General features: G+C 46.6%; 1 protein-coding gene across 1 annotated transcript in view; it reads right to left on the bottom strand.

Moving 5' to 3' along the window:
* Positions 1-18,810, bottom strand: part of TBXAS1 (thromboxane A synthase 1) — a 156,058-nt gene that overhangs the window by 64,871 nt on the left and 72,377 nt on the right. Inside the window, exon 5 of the mRNA XM_060633934.3 lies at positions 8,877-8,993. Within this exon, the coding sequence (XP_060489917.1) occupies positions 8,877-8,993 (117 nt within the window). The remainder of the gene's footprint in view (positions 1-8,876; positions 8,994-18,810) is intronic.

The following is an 18,810-nucleotide window of genomic DNA, read 5'->3' as shown; positions in this document are numbered from 1 at the left end:
CCTGGCACCGCACTCCTGCATTATCTTATGCTTCAAACTGAGATGACCCCCATACCTCGATGGTGTATAGGCGGGGTGACTCATTTGTCTACATATGAAGAGGGATTCTGAAAAAAGCCCTGAGATCAAAATACGGCCCTTGGGAGCAGTCCCCCTGGCGCCATGGAAAGGGGAGACTCCAGAGGTCCGACTTGCAGCTGCCCTCATCTGCTCCACAAGTGTCTGTCGCGCGGGTCCAGGGGAAGTCTCTTTCCTTACTCCCTCCCTTTCAAGTACCTAATAACTCCTCACTCTCCAGTGAAGCTCGCACCAAACACGCCCCGGGCACAGAACTGTCGGTGCCTCAACCTACTTCTCCAGTTTTCTCTCATGTACTGTGTGTTCCAGCCAATTTGTACTCCTCTGTTCCCTGAACACATCCTGTACTTTTCATCCAGATGCCTTTGTTCCTGTAGCTCATTCCACTTGCAATGCACCTTCTCCCTCTGTCGAAACTCCGTCGAATCTTCAGGACTCACTTCCAATGCTACCCCCTGCCCCCCAGAGTGGCTTCTGATGCTCCAAAGAGGATGTGAACTCTGTCACTGTTTTCCATACTTGGTAATCATGTAGGAATATGCCCTTGTTGCCCTTCTGCATTATAAACCCCTTAAAGACGGGAACTAATAAACCTTCATTGAATTTTATAAATTTAATGTTTCGTTCTATTTGGCACTCTCAGACCTGCGGGCAGTGGTGTTTTGGAACTGATGTCAGAGGGGGATTTTTCTAAATAAATAAGGGTCAGCTCATGGGGATGGGAGATGGTATGTGAGCATATTGTTGGCTTCAAACATGAAAAGATTAATACCTTAAAGTGCTTTAAACGGGTGGCTAACATGTAAAATTAATACCAGTTAACAAAACTTATCTCCTTTTGCCATCTAGATATTAAAAACATCCACAACTTATTTTTATGCAGAATTTCCTGCTGCTAAGTATCAGCTCTAGCCATCTAGGTGAATAATCAAGTGTCATTTCTAATAAGTCAGCGGTTCCTGTCAAGAGTTGTGACCAATTAGAACTCACCCCGATGAGGAGGTGGCTGCTGGTGTTGCCAAGCAACAGCCAAGCTGGGAGGCACATTTAGATGCTCGGTTAGATTTAACCAGTGGCAAGTCAGAGTGACATTATGATTCTGGCAAAGGAAAGCCAAATTATAGCCCAGGATGGGGTACCCGTGATGAGGAGTGTGTTTTCTTTTAAATGCAAATGGAAAAGGAACATTTTAACCAGAATTTAAGCAGTCCATCATTATACTGATTTTAATTAGGAGATTAGGTGTCAGTGGAATACAACTGTGTTGAAAGATAATGGTCTCTTGCTGCTAGATAAATACCCAGACATTCTGCAAAATGGGCAACTGGTCAGGCAGGGACAATGTCTTTTTGGACTCCGAAGTATTTATTGCCACAGCCACACTTGGTTATAATGACTTTCATTTTTATTGTTTGAAAAGATTAAGAAATAAAAGCAAATATTAAAAATAGACTGCTGCAGGCTCATGCAGCCGAGAGAAAGCTGCTTGCTGCAACATTACTGGAAGCCTGGGTCCTGTCCTAGAAGCCCTCATGCATGATCATCCAGAGAGTGTACGATGAAAATTTAAAGGCCAAACTAAACCATGATGAAGACTGTAATTCTGTGAAGCCTTTTGCACTGAAATGATCGTAGCTATGCATTTACTCATAAGCTGGCTATATCAACTTAAATTTTTTAAAATTGTAGTCGTTCTGGAGTAATATGTCTTCTCCAAGGCAGGAAAGGCCTGGAGGGAATAATAACCACATCTGCCTCCGCCTTTAAGATTCATACATTATTGACTGTGCCTTCCTGACAGGAAACATCTGGATGAAAGTGAAAAATTAGGCAGAGAGCTGGATTCTCAGCGACTGTGAGAGATACCAGCCTTCCCTGTCGGTCTGGCTTTTCTTTAACTGAGTCCCTATCCACAGAGATATGATTGGCTCATTTAGTGTTGAGTGACACGCCCAGCCTGGCTCAGGCTGTCATGCCTGAAGCTTCCAGGTCTCCTGTATCTGCTCAGTCACCATCAGCTTAGTTTTGTGGGTGAATGAGGCAATAACCATCACTTCTACAGTGCTTTGAGGACTGAGAAGACACAAGCCACCATATTGGGTTGGATCCGTGGTCCAACCAATTTGGAGCCACTTAAAAATGGCCGCCCTCATGGATTCTACCACCAAAGTCACAGCGCCCCGTGGCCTCATTTCTGTCAGTAGCTGACTTTGATGTTAACGACCCATGCTTTCACCTACTAAAAACTTAACTAAAACTTAAGCCCAGAACAAGATTAAACAGATTTCTTCACTGCAGATCTCTCCCGACCTGTTAATATGTTAAGCAAATCGCTCAGAAGATGGTTTGCAGTGTTTTCCGGAATTGTATGACCACGGGTCCTGTCAAACCCTTTTCCTCAGTAGTAATTCATAGCTTGAAAGTTCATTATCATAGAAGTATGGTCTTGATGCTTTTCTCTTAAATGTATTATTTTATACTTTCTTGGTTACACTGAAAGCTAGCTGCCACTTTTGTGTTGACTTACACAATCTTAGAAGAATGTTGGAAACTTACTCTAATTGATGTGATATTTCTAAAATCAGAAGAGCTTAGAGGAATATACAAATGTGTAGATTTCATGGTGTGCTCCCTCTTTCAGATGAATTACAAAATTCAAAAATAAAATTAGTGCTAACCTCGGTCCCCAGGGAATCCCCCTTATTTATATCTTTCCCTCAGAGGAGAATTAATTTAGCCCCAGTTTTGTTTCTTAAAATTAAATCTATTTACTTCCTGACCCATAATAAAGTTTTACACAACCCCAGGGTTACTCATTAATAGTCTTTGGGAAAGAATCTAGCACAAGACTCTAAAAATCTCAATAAATCTACTGGTTGCCCTTTTTAAAAACTTAATCTTTTAGGGGACAGGGTGAAAACTCTGGCAGGTCAGCTGGGCAAGATGTTCTCTAATAAAAAAAAAAATCCTTTGTTTCCTCAGTGGTGCTCAGCAGTCCTGTAACTTAAACCTCAATAGCGTGGCTGTCACTGGACTATATTATTTCGGTGGCCTTTTTTTCTGGAATCAGGGATGCAGCAACTAAATTTTCACCAGTTCTGCATCTTTCTGTGTTACCCCTAGCCTTAAGCCAAAACCCAATCTTCTTTTAAGTAAAAATATGGCTTCATGATATAATGCTGATTCTAAAATAACTTTCAAGCGTTGCTGACCCATGCTGCCTAATATGCACGCAGATAAAGACGGTGCCATCTAGAGCCTTTGAATATTAATGACACTTCCAGACACAGGTAGTAAAGGACTCAGACCACCAAGGTGCTAAAGGAGAAAAGCCTCAGAATTCCAAGGGAAAGCAAATCTTTATTTCAAGAATAAATTCTGAAGTTTGATAATAAAAGTCCCCAAGCTACTTACAAATTCAGAAAGGAATGGAGATATTGATATTTCAAAGCTATTTCAGGGAAAACTGACTCAGATGCCCATAAACCGAGTGGAGAGCAGGCTTGGGTCTGTTGTCCGAGCCTCTCTTGTTGTCTCCGCCCCTCCACCCCATGTCCTTCTGTGCCTCGTTCTCCTCTCTGTGTCTCTGTGGCCTGTTTTTTCTGTTTCTGAATGTATATGCTCGTGACTCCAAAGAGAAAGCCAACGATTTGCCTCCTCCCCTTATTTAATTTTTCCTTGATAAAACTATTTCCTTTTATTTTTCTTTTATCTTAGTCTCAACATATATCCTTCAGTAGAAAGCTTCCTGACTCTGATTCTTCATTCATCCATCCATTCATTCATCCAGCAAATCATTATTGAGTGCCTGTTCTGTGCCTAGTGCAATGCAGTTAGCAATAAAGAAAAGAGAAGTAAAGTAAATGGACTGTTCACTGGCAATAGCACTACAGAGAAAAATAAACAAAGCAGGGAAGGGCATAGAGAGTTCTGGGGCCCAGCTCCTGCAAGTCTGGGGAAGCCCTGAGTCTGAGATGGTCAGGCAAGGGACCAAGAGGAAGACTCACACCAGTGCTTTCCACTCTCTTACCAGAATTGTGCCAGGGAACTTGTAAAACATACAGGTTCTCAGTCACCCTTAGACATTCTCATTCTGTAGGTCCTAGGGTGGCTAGAGTTATGTATTTTTAAAAAAAAATGTTTATTTATTTATTTTGAGAGAGCGGGAAGGAGAGCGACGTAGGGGCAGAGAGAGAGAGGGAGAGAGAGAAGCCAAGCAGGCTCCGTGCTGCCAGCACAGAGCCCGTCACAGGGCTGGGACTCCAGAACCGTGAGATCATGACCTGAGCCTAAACCAAGAGTCGGACGCCTAACTGAGCCACCAAGGCGCCCCTAGAATTAAGTATTTTAACAAGGATCCTAGGTGATTCTGGTGCAGCCCTTGGTCACACAGGTTTGAGGACCAGTGACATAGAGAGCAAAGGCCAGTGGGAGGTTAAGGTCCAGAGAATGCATCCAGAAACTTAGAGGGTTAGTTTGGTTAACTATTGGTTAACCCAAACTATTGGTTAACTCAGTATTTTACTGGCTACATGTAATAAAGGTGACTCACTTATGCTGGGCAAGGAGGCAGTCAGGGGCACTAAAGTCTGGTACCCTGCCCTCCTCCCCTCCCCCTCCACCCATCTTCCCCAGGATAAAAACCCACCCCCTTGTCATATCCTCCATCCTGTCTACAACCTGGTGTAGAGTGATGCTCCACGCTCAGAGCCCCAAATCTTGCTCTTTGGATTCCAAAGGAAGCTCCCTTTGAAATTAGGAAAACTCTTTTCTCTCCCGAGACTGTTTAACTTCCAAGACCCCTGTCCCAATAGGACTCGAGAAAGCCTGATCTGCTGTTCAAGACTGAGCACCGACCTCCTTGTTCTGGAAGGCACCCCCTTCCTCCTTCGGGAGCAACACGCACCATTGACTCAGTGCAGGAAAGAAAATCACAGGGCGTGTGATTTAATGTTTGAAAATATTATCTTTGTCACCTATTTTTTCATCCTGGCGTTCCTCTCTATTTCAGCAGCGCTGAACACCTCTGGCCGCTCCTTGCTCCTTGCTCCTTGCAATGCATTTCCCTTCCACTTTCTCCTGGACTCGCAGGCTTTTCTTCCCGAGGCTTATTTGTAGGTGTCTCCTCCGCCCTGCACTTAGATATGGTTCTCCCCACCACCCTCTTCTCTTCCTAGGTAGACTGCATGCACTCGGGGGGTGAGCTCGCCCATGTCTGTGTTTTTGAGGACCATCTTTCCTGCCATTCTCTCCTGAGCTCCAGATCTGCAGTCAACAACTTGCTGATGCATCTATTTAGATGCCCCACCCCCCACCAAGAACTTTAAATTCGTCCGGTCTAAATGCTCCAGAGGTGGGGAGAAGGAGGTCTACTGCTGCCACTGGAATGGCATCCTTTCTAATGGAAACCCAAGAACTTAAAGTATATTAAGTGGAAAGAAGGTTTTCAATAGAGTTAAGTTGACTGGGAGTGTATGTTAAGTAATGGGGTAGAATGGAAGCAAACCCCAGGGAATCCGGTCTGTGAAGTTTCTTCCCCCTGGGGGCACCTGGGTGGCTCAGTTGGCTAAGCATCCAACCCTTGATCTCGGCTCACATCGTGATCTCACGGTTTGTGAGTTCAAGCCCCGTGTCTGGGTTCTGCACTGACAGCAGTGAGCCTGCTTGGGATTCTGTTTCTCCCTAGCTCTGCCCCTCCCCAACTCGTGCTCTTGCGTGTTCAGGCACTCTCTCTCTCTCTCAAAATAAACTTAAAAAAAAAAAAAGAAATTTCTTCCTCTCCCCCTCTTCTCCCACCTCCGGCTCCCTCTGCCTCCCTCCCTGTCATTTATGACCTCCCTCCTTCCCCTAGGTACCTCAGTGCAGTAAAACACTTGAAGGAACTCTATTTTCTGCACCTAATTCAGGTTCTGAGAATTTGATTTCTGAACCAGGAGGAGAAAATGCTTTGGATCCCAGGAGCATGGAGGTTGTTTGCGAAATGACATCATATCCATTTCTGGAGTATACTCTATAAGGTGCTAAAGAAATCTAGACCTTGAAAAAAACATTCGGATTTATTTGCTTTCCCCAAAGAAACATAGCTTAAATCTGTCAAGAAAACTTTTTTTCCCTTTCTTGAAGCTTCCTTTAAAAAAAAAAAAAATCTGGTATCCTTCATCATTTTCTTTTTAACAAATGATGAGATTCCGCATCCAAATCACCTGCCAAATCACCTTTTCCTAAAATAAAGAAGTGTGCTGCCACACGTTTGAGCTAGTGATGTCCACCCATGATTTACCTACTTCTCGTTCCTTCCTCTACTGTTGGTTAACTCAGTACTTTACTGGCTACACGTAATAAAGGTGACTCTCCCTCCACCTGTTTGGGTGGTCAAAACACTGCTTTGCAAATTTTATTTATTTTTATTAAAAAAGTTTTTTTTTAACTTCTTTTTGTTTTTGAGACACAGAGCACGAACAGGAGAGGGGGAGAGAGAGGGGGGGACACAGAATCCGAAGCAGGCTCGAGGCTGTCAGCACAGAGCCCGACGCCGGGCACGGGGCTCGAACCCCCGAACTGTGAGATCGTGCCCTGAGCTGATGCTTAATCGACTTAACCAACGCTTAATCGACGGAGCCACTCAGGCACCCCAGCTGTGCAAGTTTTGAATTCTTCAAACAGATCCTCACCTGAGTCTCAGTCTCTCACCCAGCCGGAGTGTGGAGCAGGGCCCATTGCTTCAGCTGAGGGGAGACCTCCCCTCCCTGTGTTTCCTTTCGGGGAACTTCCACGAGGGGGTGGCTCCCAGCGCTGGCTTCACATCGGAATCACCCCGGGAGTTGCAAAGCCTCAGACCCAGACTGCATTCCAAGCCAGGCCAATTGAATCGGAATGTCTAGACGTGGGACCCAGACACCAATGGTTTTGGAAGCTCCCAGGTGATTCCCATGTGCCCACGCGGCTGAGGAGGGCGGTGTCTCCTGCTCTCCGCACCCTCCCTTGCCAGACTGGGAGCTGGGAGGAAGGGACTGAGCGTGAATGGGCAGCCGTCGGAATCTGGCTCCCGTGTGCTTTTCTGCCCTCCTGCCGGTAAGGCTGCAGCGTCCCCGTCCGGGTGAACTCCTGGCAGGCCCACGTGACCAGATGGCAGAGCTACGTTTCTCAAAGGGCGTACCGGTAAGAAAGGAGAGATTTGTATGTCCTCTGCGGGAAATGTGTTTCCATACCTCAGCTGGTTCCAAACTTAGGCAGAAAACACAGAAGTGTTGCTCCTGAGCCCCCTAGGTTTCCAACATAACCCACGTGCTCCCCTTCCCCCTGCCCTCCAGATAGCCCCTGGGACAGTCCCACGGAACCTTAGGACAGTGTTCAAAAATCACACATAGGGTAGAGGAGCCGGGCAGAGAGGTTAAGCGTATTCAGGAGCTGGATTAGGATGTTGGCTCTGATTTACAAGCCGTGTGACGTGCTCACAAAACTTCATCTCTCTGTGCCTCAGTTTCCTTATCTGTGAAATGAGGGTGCTCGTAATCGTATTTACGTCAAAGGGACGTGGTAAAGATTAAGCGTGTTAATATAAATGGGAAGGTCTCAGAGTGGTGCTGGCACAGCTAAAAGCTTGGTGGGCTTTAGCTGGTGCTATATGAGCTCAGCTCACCCTCTGCCCTCAAATACCAAAGGCTGTGTGGAAACACAAAACCTCACTGAACGTGGGCAGGACCACTGGTTTCTGAGTGAGTTATATTGGATGGGATTAGTTGTGAAGTATGGGACCTCTCCTCTCCCTGGGGGCGGGGCCTTAGAAGATTTCTAGGAATTAATCAGGACTGTACGGATGAGCATCTTGTGATTAAGAGCAGCTTTCACTTAGTGAACTGAAGACAGGCCACTCTGAGCCCAGGTTTTCTGGAACAGCTAGACATGGTGGATGAGTCTGGAAGGACGCTTGCTTTGGAGTTGCCCGGGCACTTGGGACTCTGACTGAGGCAGTCCCTGAGTGTTTCACATCAGAAGGGTTCAAGTGCACAGTCCCGAGTTCTTACAAAATTCAGAGCAGACACCGAAGCCGCACCAGCAATTGAGAGGCCATCAGTGAAGATCAAGTGTGACAGAACTTGGCCAAGAGGCAGGACAGACAGTCCGAAGTAAAGGGCGGGTCGGTGGGGGGTGGGGGGTGGGGGGAAGAGGGAGCCCAGAGTTTGAGAGCTGGTAGCATGTTGTGGATGCCCCCTGGTCCACTGACTTGGCCCCCAAGGTTAACCTGGGCATGCCTGCGTGCCTAGAGTTCACTCCTCCCCAGTGATCCGCGGCCACCTCTTCCCTATTTCTGACTGGACTCACAGCTCACCTGTGTTTCAACCTGTTCTCTGGTTCCTTGCTCTGTGAGAGGTGTTTCACCGTTCAGATGCATCCGCATCACCTGGGAGTTTATTAGAAATGCAGAATCTCAGACCTGCTGAGTCAGAATCTGCATTTTAACAAGATCCCCAGGTGATCTATCCGACCTGGAAGCATGAGAGGGCCCTCCTCCGGTTTTCTCCTGGGCGCCCCCAAAATGCCTGGGGCAGAGTCTTGGGACTTCACAGGAGTGCCTGTAGACTCACAATTGCTTCGCAGCAATTGGAGATGGGGGAGGCTGGACAAATGGAAGACACTCGGACACATGCCCTGCAGCATAGGAGGCCCCAGTGGGCAGGGCATTTTAATGCACCTTCTGGACAAGTGATGTGGTGTGAACCAGCGCTCCGTCACCATTTGGAGAGAAGAAACCTCTTTCGGGGAGGGGGTGGGGTGAGTCTGCTTTTCCCGCGTCTTACCTCATTGAGCTTCTCAGGACTGAAAGCAGAAGTCAGGACACTTCTGACCTCTTCCCACCTTTTGTCACGTAAAAACAGGACGCTGTCCATTACGGGTTTGGACTCCAAGCCAGACACCTGAGGACAACAAGCAGAAGATTAGGACACAAGGGAGCCAAAGACACCTTGGTGGCAACACAAGTCTATTGTAAACACTTGGGTTAAAGTCCACCAGTGACCAACAAATTAGGAGATTTCTCTGGCAAGGACGCAGAGGAAGCATGCGAAGCCTCATGGATAACGATGTAAAGGTTCATGGCTGAGGGCCTGGAGGCTGCAGATGGGTGGGCTCTGTCACAGTGCGGTCACTACTGTACAAACAACTCAGCAACTTCTACGTGTTGTGCATTCCCCCTGCTGAGTGAGGGTTCCCCTAGGACCCTACGGAAGGCTTCTCAGAGACGGGCTAGTCTTTCCTGGGGTTGAGTTTCACGTCTGAATTTTGTGGTGAGGGGTTTTGTGTGGCTGGATTGGTCAGGTTGGGCTGGGAGTTGACGGACTCATGTCTCTGGGTCTTTGGCGATGTGTATGTAGAGCAAGAGAGAACGTGGGGAGCATGGGGGGAGGGAAAGGGAAAACAGAATCTTTCAGAGGCATGTCCCAATGGAGCCGCTTCTAAGAGAACACCTGTCATGTTTCCGAGTTCTTCTATCCATCCATTCATTTTTTTTTCACTCAGCAAACATTTGTTGTGTCTAATGTGCAAGGAGTTGGCTACTCAGTGTTGAATAAAGAAGACATTGTGGGGCGCTTGGGTGGCTCCGTGGCTTAAGCGTCTGACTTTGGCTCAGGTCATGATCTCGCGGTTCATGGGTTCGAGCCCCACATCGGGTTCTGTGCTGACAGCTCAGAGCCTGGAGCCTGTTTTAGGTGCTATGTCTCCCCCTCTCTCTGCCCCTCCTCTACTCATGCTCTGTCTCCCTCTCCTTCTCTCTCTCTCTCTTTCTCTCTCAAAAATAAACATTGAAAAAAAAAAGATATTGCACTGACCCTCTTGGAGTTGATAGTCTACTTGGGATGCAGACAGTAAGCCTCTGAACTAACAAATATGCATGTCATGAGAAAGAAGTAGGACAAGGCTAGAAAATGATAGGTGCCTGACTGGCTAGGAAGGCTTCTCAGTGGAGGAGATATTCAAGCTGAGTCCGAAAGCATGCAAAACACAAGGTCTCCTCACTCTTCTCCCCAGGCCGATCTGTTCCATTTTGAAATCAGCTACTCCTACCCAAGTCATCAAAACTGGGGTCCCTGCAGCTGGTCAGAGTGCACCCAGACCCAGGGCTGTGGGGTACAGGAAGGCAGGGGGATTGGAAGACCTGGTACTCTTTGGAACAATGTGTGAGGGACAGTTTTTGCTACTTCTTTTCACTGTTTTGTAGTTGAAATATGAAGCCAGCCATCATAATTCAAAAGCCTCGTAAAAGCTCGTGTTTAGAGGAAAATTATAATTTTCTGATAAAATATGAACATTCAAAATAAGCTATAAAACATAACTGCAAAAGTATCCAGGAGGGGATTTAATTATATATTAGAACAAAGTTGCTGAGATACTTCTCTGCAGAGAAATGCCTCTCTCTGTTTAGAATGAAACTCTAGGAGTACCATGGCCATTCTACAGAATTATTACCTTCATGGAATTTGGGGAACATAATCCATTTGTTTGGGTTCTGGAGTCAAAGAAGGAAAATTTACATATTGGCAAACACCCAGTCCTGGGCCATGTTACATGAAATAAAGCATCTCATTCCAAGGAGAGCTGGGTGGTTTCTGGGGTTTGATGAAACAGAATAAATTAGAGATAAGAGCAATGGTTGATTGGATTTTGCATCTATCCTTCAGACCCAAGGAATGGATCCATGAGATTTTTTTTTTTTTAATCGTGCATCTAGAGGACAAATCTGGTCTTCGGTGCAACTTGTCCATGTTGTCCTCAGATATGTCCCTCGTCAGCTTGCCTGCCAGTGCTCTCCTCTTGGCCCAGAACTGCCATTAGAATTCTCCATTTTGTGATGGAAAATTTCAGGGCCTTGGTTAGAGTAATGTTTTGGTTTCTAGAGATGATGCTGTAATAGGGAGAGCAGCCGATTGGTCGTTTCAGGAGAGCCATGGGATGGTGAGGGGACAGTCTGACAGATTTTGGAACATGTAGTTGGAAACAGAAGACTTGGAAGATCAGAGAGTGTGCTTAGGATGCACTGAAAAACTACTTATCAAATACGTATTATGTGGAAGAGGAAATTTAGGTGGTTTTTGGTGACCTTGAGAGGTGGAGGTGGGTTCCATACTGGAAGTGATGGGGGAAATTCCAGCTCACTTTCTAAAGGAGCACTCCTGAACAGTCAGAAGTCAGAATTATTCCAAGATAAAATAACCTCCTTTGAGCGATGAGCCCCCATTGCTGATGACCGTAATCCATTTTTTAGAAATTCTGCACAAGAGGCTTGAGTGTCAAGGGGGGATTGGTCTAAACGATGCTTAAGAATTGTTCCAACCCTGAGGCTTCATCTCCAGGGGGCCCCTGCAGGCTGTTTTTTGATTTTTAGTTTGCCTACACACACACACACACATACTTTTCAAATGTGGCAAAATACACATAATGTAAAACTTACCGTTGTAACCATTTTTAAGCACACAGTTCTGTAGCATTAAGTACATTCACACAGTGCAACCACCTCTGCTGCCTGTCCACAGAATGCTTTTCATCTTACACAACAGATGTTCTGTGCCTATTAAACACTAATCCCCTCCCCTGCTCCAGCCTGGTCTCCACGTAATAATTGACTTGATTGACTGAGTGATGCCTTGAGAGCTCCGTACAGAGAGCTCTCCCCCAAAGGAATGAGGTACGGGACTGGTAAGTCTGATGGGGCAGGACTATGGAGATAGGAAGGGAACACAAGACTCAGGAAGAAAAATCCAGAGATCTAGGGCTGTCTACCCAGCCCTGTGTCCTGAGTCTCAGCGAAGGCACCTCCACTCACTCTCCAGCCTGGCGTTGCCAGACTGCAGGCAATAACCAGCCATGAAATCAACATAGTGGATGGCAACCAGCATTTTAAAAAAGAAAAGCTAAGAGACACAAGGAATATAACACAGTAGAACATACAGAGGAGCATTTCACAAAGTAAGGATAAGCATTTTGTCGTTTTCAAGATAGGTGTGTGTGTGTGTGTGAGAGAGAGAGAGAGAGAGAATGTGGTTTTGTGTGTGTATTCTGTGTCATGATGTGAAAATAGGTTTTTACTGTAGGCCACAGTCAAACAAGTTCGAAAAGCCTACTTAGCCTACTAAACCCCAAACTGGGAGTCATCCCCGCCCCTCTGCCCGCCAACTAAAGTCCTGTTGGTCACAGCGTTAGTTAGCAAGCTGTGAACATTTATCGAGCTCCTACTATGTGCCAAGCGCTATGCTAGCATTGAGACTATCAAGACAAAGAATGGAATCCTTGCCCTCAGAGGAGCTCACAGTTGACTTGCAGGGTGGGAATGGGGTGGTTTACAACCAATATTGCTGATCTTACAGCTAACAAAGTGCTTTTCACACCACTTCATTAATCTTGGGAGCGGTTCTCCAGGAATGGGGAAACACTGCCCTGCCAGGCAGTGACGGATCAGTAGCGGCCTCGTGGCTCCCCTGCTAAGTTTCCCTCAGACAGCTGAATGTGTTTGTCTTTTCAGTTAAGATCTCTTAAAAGAGAGTGTAGCTTATTAGACCAGCTGAGCATAAACTTCAAAACTTTGAAGAATCCCATCACCCGGAGGACCAGGTTACGAAAGAAAACCAACACCTCGGTATTGTGTGTTCACATGTGTTCACCATTTATTGGGTGGTCAGTGTGGGCCAAACCAGTGCCTCTCAACTGGCCTGATAGAGCCACATGAGAACCACCCACTCTTCCCAGAAGGCTGCAAAATGCCCGCGGTGCATTTGCCATAACCGAGTACGCATGTCATTATGCAAAAAGTGTAAAAGAATATGAAGCCGTAGCCAAAAAAAAAAAAAAAAAAAAGTTGTGTCCTGGAACATGCGAGAACATCGACTTAAGGTCCGTACGATCTCTATGATGCCTTGGCAAGGCAGACAACAGTTCTCTAGCAGCCACCCAGAGCTGCCGGTAACAGGTGAACAGGATATGGTTATAAATCACTGGTCATGATGCTCGTCCTGCCAACCTGTTTAGTGTAAGAGTGTGTCAGATAGGCTGCAAAAATATTAACATCAAAGTATGCCATGATCACAAGATTCCGGGCCCATGGTTGCAAAGTTTCTTTCAGATTCTCACACAACCTTGTACCGAAGACCTGGTACTCCACGGCACCACCTGTCTCTCTCCTCACCTGCGTGTGTGAAACCTCTCGCACTGCCTCTTATTATATTAATCAACAAAAACTCTAGAATGCTCTCACCTGGATAACCCCAAATTCTGTTTCCTGAAAACCTGTTCTTTCAACGTGTGACAATTGCGATCTGGCTGTTCAAAGATTCCAACCAAGCAGGGCTTCTGTCTGGTGCTTTGAAATAGCAGAAGTGTTCCATCCCCACTGGACAGTTTTCATCCACGCACTCTTGGCCAGTAGAAAATGGTCCCGAGAAACACCATGCTCCCTCGCTGTGGTCTGAGAGCATGGCCTCTGAGGAAGGAGGCTGGCTTAGGGGGCACGTGGGGGCTCAACCCAGCTCAGGCTTCATTTCCAACTTGGCATCTGCTAGTGGAAGGAAGGGGACCTCTTCTAATTTGGACAAAGTCCTGATACAGACTCTGGTGGCCCTGCCTGATATAGAGTTCTTAGCATTTTGGCTGCCAAAGAGGAGGAAACCACAGGTTTGGAACTGCACTTCTGTTAGCCCCATGCCCCACAGCTCAGGCTCTTCTTGACTGGGGAAGGGGTCAGGGGGCCTTGTTAAATCTTCTGAGGAAAACTTTCAAAAGCTCTTAGCAGTTTCTTGCCAGAAGCAGAGTTGAGGAGGGGCAGGGTGTCCCTGATCTAGCACCTGTCGCACTTGGCTGGAAGGAAAAATTCCCTTGGGCCCTAAGAGGGACCCTTGCATATGAAGCTCAAGATGGCTCTCTGGGATGCTGGTGGGATGCCGTGGTTTACCCACTGGTGCTGACTGCACCTGAACTGGGAACCAGAGAGACCCAGGGGTTAGCTAGTCTAATACCCATACTTGACAGGAAACGGGCTCAGAGAAATGACAGGAGTGGTCCACATTACTCAGCTATTTAAAGACAGCAAATCCAGATTCTGATTTAATTTCTTTAAGCCAAATGCCTTTCACCATGCTGCTGGGCTATGGCTTAGAAGTAAAGGGAGAATGGGGGGAAATGGGGTGTCATTAAAAGGAGATCAGGCAGAGAAGCATGAGGGTCAGTACTCACAGGCACAGTGACTTGACTTCCTGAGATGTTCAGGAATCCAACCACTGGGACACCAGCATTGCTTCTGTGGCTTATTTACTATTCTCTTCCCCAAATTCTAGAGGAGATTCATCTCTAGATGAATCTGCCACCATAAAAGTTAAAGAAATAAGGTATAAATACAAGAACAAGATTTTACTTATCTCCTTTTAAAAATATGTAAAGATGGCTTCCTGCTGAACCAAGGGCCTAGTAAGACACGGTATATGAAATCATTTTCAGCGAGATGTTGAAGTTTAAAAAACTGCAAGGCACTGAGAGAAGAGCATTTGAGCATTCAAATCAATACCACTTAGCACAATTCCTACACTCCTAAGGCTTCATGATGCACTCCGTGCCTTTAAAAATGTTAACGTGCACACTTACCTACCAAGTTGAAAACGTGAGGCTATGTGTGTTTTACAGACCAAATGCAATTCTCTGAACCTGGCTTTTTCAGGGCCAGCCATGTCTAGACATGGGGAAAGCGAGGGAAAGGGGAGGCTTACAGGTTGTGGGCATCCCATCATGGCTGTCACTTGGGGACTAACCATGAATAGCCCATCCCAGGATGAGACGCTCCCAGCTCAGGCTGGAGGGTTTTCTGTGCATAGCACAGTGTGTCATATAAACCAGAGAGTCCTGGCTCAAAATAGAGCCCAGGCAAATGAGATCGCACACATCTGTTTCTGGCTTTCGGCAGTCTGGGTTTTAAGTATGGACGTCTGCCTTGCTCAGAGCTGTGGACCTATCATGTACCCTGACCCTTCTCAAGAAACACAAGGCTACTAAGTGCAATAAGTCAGAGAAAGACAAATACCATATGACTTTACTAACCTGTGGAATTTAAGAAACAAAACAAATGATCATAGGGGGAAAAATGAGAGAGACAAACCAAGAAACAGGCTCTTAACTGTAGAGAACAAACTGATGGTTACCAGAGGGAAGGTGGGGGGCAGGGGTGATGGGTGAAACAGGTGATGGGGATTAAGGAGGGCACTTGTGATGAGCACTGGGTGTCTTATGGAAGTGTTGAGTCACTATATCCTACCCCTGAAACCAATATTATCCTGTCTGTTACCTAACTGGAATTTAAATTAAAACTTAAAAAAATCACAAAGGTAAAGTAGCATTCAAGGTTTGACTGAAGTGATGAGAGCGTCCCTAAGTGCGCAAAGACCGTTCTCTCGGTGTAAATCGTAGTGCTTGCGTTTGAAAACCTGAAAGTTTTCATTTACTCAACATTTTATTTAAGGGAAAGGGGATCAGAAACTCTAGACGAGCAAGTTTTCAAAAGCTGTCAGTGGAGAGGTGCTGGTTGCTGGTGTAGGGGACAGTTGTATGGCAAACTGGCCGGGCTCCCCCCACCCCCGCCTCACCGGACACCAACCAACAGGCAGGTCCCTTGGCCCCAGCACAAGTGACCTGATCCACCTGGAGCCCTGGATGGACCTTGCTTGCTGACGAGTTCTGTAACGAGGCAGTACACCCCTGTTACTCTCTGTAATGGGGTGCTGGTGCAGATACACAGGGTAAGAAGGTTCTCAGTGATTCATTTGCCTCAGAACTTGAGTAATCTTTGCCAGTGCCAAGGGCTTTGTGGTTTCACAGGAAAACCTATGATTCCCATGTTGTATGTGGTGAGAGGCGGCACCTGGGGCAGCTAGGCCCTTGGGTCTTGATGGTTCTGGATAAAACCACTCACCAAATCCATTACATGGCTATAGGTGCGACTCTAGTGAGTCAGTGCTGTGGCTGGACCTACACTGGACAGGGGGCCCCCCCAGTGTTGCCTGTGAGGACATGAGGGTTGGTACTCACACCCTACACACATACCACCACCTCTGCTCCACACGCCAGGGGTAGAACTAGGGATGGGCAGCCTACAGCCCACCCCCTGGACCATGCTGCCATTTTGGTCCAGAACACAGAGGTGGCAGCAGGTTTAGTGACTGAACATGTTGTCTCCATGCCCCCATCCAACTAGACCGATGTAACATAGACCACAGACCACCCTACGTCTTATCAACCTTCCTACAGCTTCCCCAACCCTAGGCTCTGAGGAGAGGCCAGGAATAAGAAGTTCCCCTGCTGGTTATGACTGTTTCTGCCCAGTCATGTGAACCCAGCTCCATTTTCCCACAGATCTTTAAAAATAAAAGCTGCACGCATGGCTTCATGGAGTACCCGCTAGCAAAGAAGAGCTAATTAAAGACATCTAAATAAAAAAGCTGGGTCCTGAGGTGCTGGGACATCTGAGGTTCCATAAATGCTAAGAAGGGGGTGCCTGGGTGGCTTAGTAAGTTAAGCATCTGACTTTGGCTCAGGTCGTGATCTCACAGCTTGTGGGTTTGAGCCCCACATCGGGCCCTGTGCTGACAGCTCAGAGCCTGGAGCCTGCTTTGGATTCTCTCTCTCTCTCTCTCTCTCTCTCTCTCTCAAAAATAAATAAATAAACAAATAAACATTAAAAAATTTTTTTTAATTAAAAAAATGCTAAGAAGATTGATTTGGGTCTAACGGTAAACTGTGGTGGTACCATCGTGCAGGCACTTCAGGAAGCACTTAGTGCCCTGATAGGGGCCGGAGGACTCCATCTGGAAAGTGGGCGAGATGCCATGGAGACCCTGCCCGGAACTGAGGACCTCCAGCAATGTGAGTGGGAAAGCGTTGATATGAGATCTGCCACCCTGGGTCTGACTCATCGTCTCTTCATCCCAATGTTCTTGAGTTAGAAAAAAATATTTCATTCATCAATTCCGACTTCAAATAATTGCTCCGTGCTGATGTGTGTCAGAGAGTTCTCTGTGATGTCACACCAGCTCCCGTCAGTCAAATCTTTGGGCCAGACCCAGCTTCCCACATCACAGCCATTCTCCGCCAGGCTCTTCTGGGACACACGTAAGTCAAGCCCACATTTGTGAGCAGAGATGGGCTGTCACAGTCAAAAAAGGAAAGCGTGCATTATCGAAGTTCCTTCTCACTTAATGGATCAAACTAATATGCTGAGGTATTTTCTGTATCACAAGGGACCATTTGGTAGAAGCTTGCATGGAGTAAGCGTTTAATGTTTACTGAATGAATGTATAATAAAAGCCAAATTGCTGAACACTTAAGTAAACATGGCTTATTAGAGGGAAGGCAGCATGGTGTCGGTATGAAGAAAGCATGCCTCACTAATCTCCTTGAGTTCTTTGAGCAGATAAATAAGCATATGGATAAGAGGGAACCACGGAACCCAATTTAATTTGACTTTCAAAAACCTGTGAGAAAATCCCACTCTAAAGATGGTTTTTAAAAAATTGAGTCACTAAGGATTGTTTTATCATGAATATGGAATTGGCTTAAAGACCATCAACAAAGCTAAAGATAAGTGAATACATTCCCAGATGGAAAACTATAAACATTGGGGTTTCCTAGAGATCTAATCTTTGATGGGTCTTTTTACATGTTTAGGAATGATCTAGAAGAGGAAGTGTGTATTGAATCTCCAGGTTCAGGTAATACCTGGTTCTTCTGGGGACAATGTTACGGTGATGGAGGTTCAGTTCAGTTGGAACTGAACAGTCCTCATGTATGTGGGCCATGGGGTGTTAAAGAGAAGGATTACTCCCTGAAGGACCTAAGAGTTGAGTTCGCATGAAAGCCACACCTTCGTTTAGCTGTAAATAGCAGAAGGCACAATGGGGTCAGTGATGATGTGGTGCTGATGACAGATGCTGTGAGTATTCAGACAAGGGGAAAGGTAAATGTGGATTGAAGCAGGGAGGCTTCTTGGAGGAGGCAGAATTTGAGGAGAGCCTGGAAGAAGAGCTAGGGTTGAGTGGCTGTAGGGAAAGGGGAGGGTCTTCCCATTGATTTGGTAGCTAATGCATGCCAAGTGCTTGTCTCGCCTGCATAGGTGGGGCATGTCTGTGTGATCTCATTTAGCCTCACAGCAGCCCAGGTAGGTAGATCACCTCCTCATTTCCCAAAGACAGAATGAGAGGCTTAAAGAGGTTAAATGATTTACTCCAGCTTACATTGCTGGTAAACCCAAGACCCACTGTTACGCCACCTCCGGTTCTAGCAAGTGCCTCAACACAAGCAAAGGCACGGGGGGGGGGGGGGGGGCACTTTCTAGAGCAGTTTACAGAGAGAATGGAGGGGTCGGTCCAGCTGGAGCGACAGCCTGTCTTGGGAAGCAGGGAGACGTGAGGTTGGAGCTTATTACATAATGGATCCAAATTACAGAGGCCCTTCAGTCTCGCCTGGGGGGCTTGAACCTCATTCCGTGGGCACTGTGTTGAGTGCAAAAAGGAAAATGGAACCATATTTCACAGATCCTGGTCTGGGAAGTAGACAAAAATTAATCTGGGGGATGGACAAAGGGAGGACAGACCATGAGCTTGGAAGAGAAACTGGCCGAAGCTGAGGCAACTTTATTTTGTGCCCCCTGCTTGAACTTGTGTGCTGGGTATATGCCTGCCCCTGGCACATCAGCGAGAGCACAGCCCT

The sequence above is a fragment of the Panthera onca genome, chromosome A2, assembly GCF_046562875.1.
Source record: "Panthera onca isolate mPanOnc1 chromosome A2, mPanOnc1 haplotype 2, whole genome shotgun sequence".
Taxonomy (NCBI): Eukaryota; Metazoa; Chordata; class Mammalia; order Carnivora; family Felidae; genus Panthera; species Panthera onca.
The sequence above is the reverse complement of the archived record's forward strand: the minus strand, read 5'-3'. Positions and strand labels throughout refer to the sequence as shown.